A 9,742-nucleotide genomic window follows, 5' to 3' on the forward strand; every position below is an offset into this window, starting at 1 on the left:
TCCTGTTTGGTCATGAATTCTTCTGTTTTCCATAAATCTGATAGGTATACTATTCCTTGCTTCCCCAGTTTGCTTACAATATCAGCCTTTATATTTAAATCATGAACCCATTTTGAGTTTATTTTGGTATATGGTGTGAGATTTTAGTCTATGCTGAGTTTCTTCCATACTTTTTTCCAGTATTCCTAGCAGCTTTTGTCGAAGAGTGAGTTATTATCCCAGAAGCTGGGGCCTTCGGGTTTATCAAATAATAGATTACTATAGTCATTGACTACTATGTCTTGAATACTTAACCACTCTATTTCTTAGCCAGTACCAAGCAGTTTTGATGATTGCTGCTTTATAATAAGGAATGATATATTTATGATGAGCAGATTACATATTTTAGCTATGAAAGAATGGAAACTCAGAAGTAGGCATGATGTTTAGACCATTAATATGCAATCAGCTGATTGGCATATGTGTTTTGAGCACCTACTATGTGTTCAGCTCTGTGCTGAGTGCTGTATACAAAAGAATTGTAAGCCACTATTTCCCTCAGGGAGTTGACAGCACATTTGGTAATACAAGATAGTAAGTCAGGGAATAAGACAATGGGTAATTAAGTGTTAAAATTATGTATTACTGATTATAAGTACTCTTGAAGTTAAGAAGGAGAACTTAATTAGGAAAGTAAAAGCCACATCATTTCCCTAGGCCTCACTTTTGATATCTGAAAAATGAGAGGATTGAATTAGATCTTTAAGATCTTTACCAACTCTAAAATTCTGTGGCTGGAGGAATCTGGAAGCAGTATAGTATTAAAATGATCCATATTTATTTAATGCTTAGTGTTTACAAAATAAATGTTTCCCAGCAGCCATGTGAGGTAGGTGTCTTCAGGTAAGTATATTGGCTCATAGAGGGGAAGTAATTGCACAAACTAATAGTTGTCAGAAATGTGATTTTAATTCAAGTCAGAAGACTTGAATTAAATGTAGGACTTTTTTTTTGTTATACCACCCTGCTTTTCTAGTAGTCAGGGCAGGTTTTGTGGAAGAGGGGCTTGAGATACGGCTTAAATAGGCTTGAGGTTAGGGAGAAATGGGTATGCCATATCAGGGGAAATAAAGATAACAACATCAAGGTGGGAATGATCATAATTTGTTTATGGGGTAACTAGAGATTGACTGAGCTGTAGCAAAAATTACATTGCAGAGAGTAGGGAATAATATTGGATCAGTAGAGTTGAATATGTTTAAAGAAGGCCCTTGAAAGCCAAGCAGAGGACTTTAGAGTTGGTGTAGTAGAGAGCCATTGGGGGATTTTGATCTTGTTGTGATGAAAGGTAGTGTTTAAATAGTGTGGCAACAGTATAGTAAGAATGATATGACAAGCTGAGGCTAAAGTAAGGGAAACTTGCCAGGAACTACTGTAGTAATCCAGGTATGAGGTGACCTAGACTGGTGCCAGGAGGACAAGATAGTCAAGAATTATAATGGTGCTGTTAATTTTCATAACTAGTGGGCCATTTATAACTCTTGAATTTTCTCTATGTTTGTACATTTTGTTTGCTTTTCTATTATATTTTTTCCAAACAGAAGAAATTTCTGTTTCTGCCACATAGTTTAGTATTCATTTATCTATAGCTAATCTAAATGGTGGCAAGAAGACCAAGTAAAACCAGGTGAAAACATTCTACTATCTAAAACTCTGCAACATATATGGATCAAGCTATCTAATGAGTAGTATTCTAGAGCACATTGAAATGAGATTACACAATAACATTGGGTTTTGTTTTTTGTTTTTTGTTTTTTTTGAGATGACCCGTTGTTTCTTTGGTGCAGGGAACTTTCAGTAAGCAGACTCTCTCACAAAGGAGATAGACATCTGCTTTGCAACTCATAGTTTGAGAGGTATGGTATATAGTGCTGGTCTTAGAGTCAGGAAGACCTAGTAATAAATAGAACATTTATATAGTACTTCAAGGTTTGCAAAATACTTTACATGTATTATCTTATTTGATCCTCCCAACATGCCTGTGAATAGGTGCTATTTTTAAAATCCTCATTTTACAGATGAGGACACTGAGGCTGACAGAGCTTGTTGAATGACTTGTCCGTGGTCACACAGCTGCTGAGTGTCTTAAGGCAGGATTTAAATTCAGGTCTCCATGACTCCAGCTTCACTGTTTTATATACAGTTCCATGCTACTTCTTATGATTTAGGCATAAGTTAAATCTTCGACACATACTATCTGTGTGACCCTGGGTAAGTCACCTGTTCTCTCAGGGCCTTAGACAACATTGAGTTAGGTTGTTTCCACTATTTGTTTGGCAGACTAGCAGTTATGGAGACTGGGGGAACTTCTTAGAGATCCTGCTGTATGTTTAGTTTTTTAGAGATTATAGTACTCATCTGAGTCAAGTTTTTCTGGACAGATTTCTCTGTCAGTTCTTTGTTAACAGTGGATAAAGGAATATAGAATAACTCTTGGAGAGTGAAGTTTTTGTAATGTAACAGAGGAGCATTTGTAATCTCTGAGATGCAAAATGTTCTCTCTTCAAATACAGGGAGCTGGGTCTTAGGGGTTGGAGCTGGAAGTGGGGTGGTGGTATCTGATCTGAACACTGTAAATTCGGGACATTTTGCAGACAGTAATCATTTGTTTTGCAGTAAGAAGAGATGTAATCTTTATATTTGTTGGCCATTCTCTTTGCACTTCTATTCAAAGGCCTAGTGACAAATGCTGGACCATTTTTTGGGGGCATATTTATACATCTGTTTCCTTTTTGACATATTCTTCACTAAAGTTTCCTGAGTTAGTTTCCTAAGTCAGGGTGTTGGTGCTAAGGTGTAGTGATTGAGAACAAATATTTCTTGGTTCTTGGTAATCTTGGGGAGTTAGAGCTCTGTGGTTTACTGTAAGCTTTTATACTGATTATCCGTTAAGTGCCAAGAGATGCCCTCCATACATTTTGTCATCAGAGCTGGAAGGAACCATAGAACTTAACCCTGTTCTTCTCATGGTGCCCTCCAGTCCCTCCAATCTTTAGTTTCACTGGTTGAACTCTTTTTTCCTTCTCCAACTTCACCCTTTGGTGAACTGGTTCAACTCTACGTTATGTTATGTTCTATTCTTGAGTCCTTTGTCCCCTTATCCTATCTCTGATCATGCCCTGCCAAGGCCCAATCTTGTGTAACTCCCACAATCTGTAGTCTCCTCTCCTATTTATGTGCTGCTAAACAGAGCTTGAGAAAATCACAAAACTGTGCCGACTTGAGTCTACTGCAGATTTATGTTACATATTTTTAATTGGGCCTTCACTATAGAAAGGCAGTCCTTTTATACTTACCTAATAAATTCACAATCCCATGTACTGCAGCAGCTTTAATCCATCCTTTTCATTACTCCTCAACTCTCCCAAGTTTTCCCCTTCTCTCACTTTCTTGGCTGAGAAGCTTGTATGATATTTCATTGAAAAAATTGGAACGATTCAGAGAGCTCACTCTTCTCCCCTTCTCTTGTCTTCACTTCACTTAGTGCTATCCCCTCACTACACCCCTGTCTCACATGAAGAGAGGCGGTCCTTCCCCTTGCTAAGGCAAACCTCTTCTGTGTGCCCATATGATGTCATTACATCCTCTTTCCTCCAGTAGATTGTCCCTTCTATCAGCTTTACTCTCTCACTAATGCTCAACCTTTGACTACTTCTGTACATACTCATTTCTTCCCCATCCTCAAAACCCCACCATTTGCACCATCCTTTCTCCTTCCTTTTATGGCTAAACTCCTTGAGAAGGCAGTTGACAATCAGTGCCTCCATTTCTTTTTTCTTTCACTGTCTTCTTAACTCTCTGCAGTTTGACCGCATTTTTGGCTGAAACTCTTCTCTCCAAAGTTACCAGTAATCTCTTAATTGCCCAATTTAATTGACTTTCTTCTTGACCTTTCTATGACACAGTTGATTACCCTTTTCTCCTTGATAGTTCTCTCTTTTCTCTCTAGTTTTTCATGCTCTCTTCTGGTTCTCCTCCTGTCTGTCAGCTCTTTCTTAGTCTCCTTTTCTGAATCTCTAGGTCCCCACTGTTAACCATGGGTGTCCCCCAAGGCTCTGTCATAAACTCACTTCTCTTTTTACTCTATAATATTTTTCTTGGTGCTCTCCCCAGCTCCTATGGTTGTAATTATCATCTCTGTGCAAATGATTCTCAGATCTTTTTATTTAGTCCTTACTTCTCTCCTGACCTCCAGTTTTAACATTTCCGACTGCCTGTTAGACTTTTCATACAGAATGTCTTGTAGACGTCTTAAAATTCAACACGTCAAAAACTGAACTCATTATCTTTCCCTCTCAAACCCTCCCTTTTTAACTTCCTTATTTCTCCTCCTAGTCACCTAGGTTTACAACCTATATGTCATCCTTGACTTCCTCACTTGCATTCTTCCTCCCTGCTCCGCTCCGCCCAGGCATGGGCACTTGTGCTCGCGCGCACACGCACACACGCACACACACACACACACGCGCGCGCACACACACACACACACACGCACACACACACACTGTTGCAGTAACCCGATTAACCTCTCTGCCTTAGGTCTCTTTATACTCCATTTTATCCTCCACTCAGATGCCAAAGTGATCTTCTAAAGTGCAGGTCTGACCATGTCATTCCTCTACTCAGTAAACTCCAGATGCTCCTTATTGCCTTCAGGAGCGAATATTAAATCCCATGTTTAGCTTTTCAAGCTCTTAATAACTTGGCCCCTACTCCATGATCCAGTGACGCTGGTCTTTTTGCCGTTCTTTAAATACTCCATTTCCTGACGCCATCCATGCCTCATGCTCTCCCTCTTTACTTCTTGGATTCTCTGGTTTCCTTCATGTCTCAGAAAAAAAAATCTGCTTTCTAGCAGAGGCCCTTCTACCTCCCACTTCTTTCTACACTCTGCTGGGGCCTTCCCTCTGAAATTACCTCCACATCTTACTCTGTACATACTTTGCTTATATGTAGCTTTTGCATAATGTCTCTCTCATCAGTGTATGAGCTCTTTGAGGGCAGAGATGGTTTTTTGCCTTTTTTTGTATCTCTAGTGCCTAGCACAGGGGAAGCACTTAGATGCTTGTTAACTGATTGACATTGCTCAGGTTGTGCTAGAGTTGGGACTTGACCATAGTTTCCCCTCTCAAGGACTGGTGACCAAAGCATTGTATATTTAGTGTTGGAAGGGGCCTCAGAAATCATCCAGGACAATTATTTTGTTTTCTAGATGAGGAAACAGGTTCAGAGAGGTGAAGGGACCTGACCAAGGTCACACAGGAAGTAATCAATAAAAGCAGGATTTGAACCCAGATGCTTTGATTCCAGAACCTGTCAATCATTCATTGCTTTCTACTCTACCAGGTTGTCTCCTGCTTTCTCCTACTTCTTGCTGCCTCAGTAAAATCCTGAAACTTTCTCCCCCCCCACCATGTATTTTAAAAAGATAAATTGAGTAGCATTTTCATTTGTTTATTTTTATATCTAGTAAGCCTGATATTAAGTGTTTTTAAAAAAACTTTTAAAATTATTCTCCTAGTAAAAATGTATAAGCACTATTAATAATAACAGTTAGCATTTATATAACAATTTAGGGTTTGCCAAGTGCTTTATGGTACACAGGATAGAGTGCTGGCCCTGGAGTCAGAAGGACCTGAGATCAAATCCAGCCTGAAACACTATTAGCTGTGTGACCCTGGGCAAGTCAGTTGTCTCAGTTTCTCATCTGAGGATGAAGAGAAAACCCCAAATGGTATCATGGAGAGTCAAACATGATTGAAATCACTCAATAACAACAGTTATATGTTGTAATAATAATACACATATTGCTTTAAGGTTTGTACTTTCTATATAGTATTTCATTTTATCTTTACAACAACTTTGTAAAGTGGATATCACTATTATTATCTCCATTTTACAGATCTGGAAATTGAGGCTGAGGGAAATTAAGTGACTTGTCCTGGTTCACACAGCCAGTAAATGGATGAGGCTAATTTTTGATCTCAGGTCTTCCTAACTCCCAAGTCAAATCCACATTCCACTACACTACAAAGTATAATGGTAGAATCAGTTCATCAAAAGAGACTTTTATGGCTCTCTTCTAGCATCATATGATTAATGTGCAGTAGTAGATGTAACTACTTTTTTACTTGAGTTTTCATTTCCCAGAGCTTGAAATATCTGGGTTTTCCAGACGGATTTATAGAGTCTCCAGGTACATAATCTGTTTGTTTTTTTTTTCTTCCTCAGTTGCCTTTTCCATGTAACAAGGAAATTGATAGTACCTGACCAGGCAGCTTTGGACTTAGTAGTCAGGAAGACCTGAGTTCAAATCCTGCATAGGAACCTTACTAGCTGTGTAGTCCAGGATAAGTCACTTCACCTCTGTCTTACCTAATTTCACGCAAAGTGGAAATAATATTGAAACTACCTTCAGGGTTTTTTTTTGGGAGGATAAAGTGAGATAATATTTGTAAAGAGCTTTGCAAACTTTAAAGTATTATGTAAATGCTAGCTATTATTATATGAATGTATACAGTATAGATTAACTTCCTTTTGGTTCTCTCGAATTTAAGTATTTGCAGAAAAGGGAATTATTTAAAAGTTGATGTGGCAAAAGGTACAAATATCTAGGCTTGATGTGGAAATAGTTTGTTCAGAGTTACCCACAAGTTTTTTTGCAACAGCACTTACCTATTTGTTTCATAAAATAGACAATGTAGTTTCTGTGAAGGAAAAAGTCTATATCTATTAGGAAGTTAACAGAAGTTGTGTGGATTGGCTGAGCAGAAAAGGTCAGAGATAGTGACCGCTGCAAAAGATCACTTTTGGGGAATTCACTGGAAATTGAGACTTGAGGCTCATGTACCAGATAGAGCATAGTCTGACCACCATGTTGTTTTGTTCCTTGCTGACTCCCTTGGTTTGCAGGAGGATTTAGTAACACTCTTGGACCTTAATTTGAAGAGACTGTGCTGACAGAAGTAGGAAGAGTGGATGAAAAAGGGTCTTATTGCACCAAGCTGTCTGAAACCATGGAACTCTGAATTCTTCTTTAATTGTGGGCCATGTCCAGTTAGTGTGGCAGTTATTATGGTCAGCAGGCACTTGATCTCTTTAGTGACCCTAAAGAGACACTCTGTTGAAGTTTGAATTTCAAGTGTTGCTTTATTAGTCTTCCTAGTTCTTTTGCCACAGAAAAATGTAATCGTTCTTAATTTCTGGTTGCAGTTTTAGACCCCGACTTGTGATTCTTCTTTCCCATTTGTTCCTGTCCCTTCCTGACTCTTGGGTTTTCCCCCTTATTTTCCTTTTCTTGCAGAAAGGGTTATTTGTATGTGCTTCTCTTGCTTCGCTGTTGTATTCAAGTGCTTTGAACAAAAAATCTGCTTACATGTTTGCTTCAGCGCTGTCATGCTTGTGTTCGAAAGGACAGGACAAATCTTGTTTGTGTTCTACTGTTCTGATAGGCTGCTGTTTCATGAAAGGTATTCCCATATATATCAGGAAATTCCCCCCCCCTTTTTTTTAATTTCCCCTTTGCATATCAATGACTTTCTTTTTGCAAATGTGATTTCAATAATTCAACAAGTTTGTTGGGGGCAGTTAGGTGGCACAGTGCATAGAGCACTGGCCCTGGATTCAGGAGAATCTGAGTTAAAATGCGGCCTCAGACACATAACACTTACTAGCTGTGTGACCCTGGGTAAGTCACTTAACCCCATTGCCTAACCCCCCCCCCAAAAAAAAGTTTAAGTTCTTGCCATGTTTCAGGCACTGTGCTTGGCTCCAGAGATACAAATAATAAGAAGGAAACAACACTCTGAAGGAGCTCATGCTCTAATTGTTTGAATGCCTGTCATCAGTGAAGTTGAATTTTTGGTACAGTTATCGGTTTATGACTAGAATATTTCTCTCCTTTTGTATTAGGATGTCAGAGTTGATTGAGAAAGAAACTGAAGAATATCGTAAAGGAGATCCAGATCCGTTTGATGATAGACATCCTGGTAAGTTCTCTGTTTACTGATTCTTGTGTCTGATCTTTGTACAATAAGGAAGCTGCCAATGGAAATAAATGCTTTATATTATTAGACTTCGATTTTCCAGTTACTTCATATCGTGTCTACATGTTCTGTTTCTGAGGACAATGGGAGTATCTTTAGGGTTTTCCAAAGTTTCTACAAATCTTGTAAAAATGAAGGGAGAGGAAAAATAGGAAATTCTGGAGGAAACTGAAGCATGTGCAGTGCTTTGAGGGTAGGATACCTTTACACATCAAAAGTCACTTTGTTTAGAAATCTGAAGTGGATTATGCTTAGCTTGGTTGACTCATAAAAGGATCACATCTGTTATATTTAGAAAGATGAATGCCTGAAAAATTTAAGACCTTGTTTTTTCTTTTTCTTTTTTTTGAAAACCGAAAAAAAAAATCATTGGAGTGAATTTTTTTTCACATTCTTCACTTTTTCCCTTCTTAAACCATTAAATTTTTTAGAAAATGGCATTTTGCCTGTTTTACAGATTAGATAACTTTGGCAACAAAGCAGCCATTTATTCTATAACAACAATAATTATAAACATTAAGTACCTGCTGTATGCTAGACATAGGGTTGATACAGAGTTTAGATAAGATGTGACACCTGTTGTCATGGCACTTGTAGTCTCATATATGGTATAAGATGTAGCTATAATAACGTACTGTATTGTTACAGAAGAAGTCTGGCAGCATCCTTGGGATGTAGCGCAAAGACTGCTGGCCTTGGAATCCAAGGAGAGGGGCTGAAACATGGGCCCAGCTCTATAGAAGTCACTTAGCCTCTGCAACCCCCACTGGACAGCAGTGAGAAGGCTAAACTGGGTGATCTGTGATCAGGTCCTTACAACTCAAAGTCCTAGGCATTTAGGGGCTTGTAAAAGGGTGTTAAATAACTTGCCCTAAAAAGTGGAGTTGGTGCTAGAGCCTAAAATAATGCACATATCTCCTGCCTCTTTAGCTCCTAGTGCTCTCTCTGCTAGATTATACTGTTTATAGTAATTTTAGTTACTTAACTTTGGGCTAATTGTAATGGAATAAAATGGGCAGTTGGGTGACTCAGTGGAGAGATTGCCAGGCCTGGAGTCAGGAAGATTTGTCATCTTCCTGAGTTCAAATCTGGCCTCAGACACTCGTGAGCTGTGTGACCTTGGGCAGATCACTTAACCCTGTTTGTCTCAGCTTCTTCATCTGTAAAATGAGCTGGAGAAGGAAATGATAAACCACTCCAGTATCTCTATCCAGAAAACCCCAAATGGGTGTCATAAACGGTTGGACACAACTGAAATGACTTACCAACAACAAATCATAATGGAACCTCAAAATAACACAACCAGCTTTAGTATATGATTTGTTATAATTTAGTGGGATGCATGTGTTAGACTTTGATTAACAAGCTTGAGATCTTGTAAGATCTTGTCACAAGGTCTTGTAATTTTTTTCTTTTTAATCAGAATATAAACTATATTTTCAGCAGGATATAAATGAAAGCAACAGGTTTTCCTGGAAAATATGTATTTGATTTATCTTCCTCCAATTAGCTGTCCTGCCATATGTATTCTTTCCTTATTAGCCTTCACTGCCAAAATAACTTAATCTGAAAGATCTCCTTNATAACCTGTCCTGCTATATGTATTCTTTCCTTATTAGCCTTCACTGCCAAAATAACTTAATCTGAAAGATCTCCTT

General features: G+C 38.5%; 1 protein-coding gene across 4 annotated transcripts in view; it reads left to right on the plus strand.

Moving 5' to 3' along the window:
- DCAF1 (DDB1 and CUL4 associated factor 1) overlaps positions 1–9,742 on the plus strand; it is an 83,789-nt gene that overhangs the window by 10,168 nt on the left and 63,879 nt on the right. For all 4 annotated transcript variants that reach the window (XM_027837024.1, XM_027837027.1, XM_027837026.1 and 1 more), the window contains exon 3: positions 7,951–8,027. In XM_027837024.1, coding sequence (XP_027692825.1) covers positions 7,951–8,027 — 77 coding nt within the window. The remainder of the gene's footprint in view (positions 1–7,950; positions 8,028–9,742) is intronic.

The sequence above is a fragment of the Vombatus ursinus genome, unplaced genomic scaffold, assembly GCF_900497805.2.
Source record: "Vombatus ursinus unplaced genomic scaffold, bare-nosed wombat genome assembly UNPS02014820.1, whole genome shotgun sequence".
In the NCBI taxonomy this organism is placed as follows: Eukaryota; Metazoa; Chordata; class Mammalia; order Diprotodontia; family Vombatidae; genus Vombatus; species Vombatus ursinus.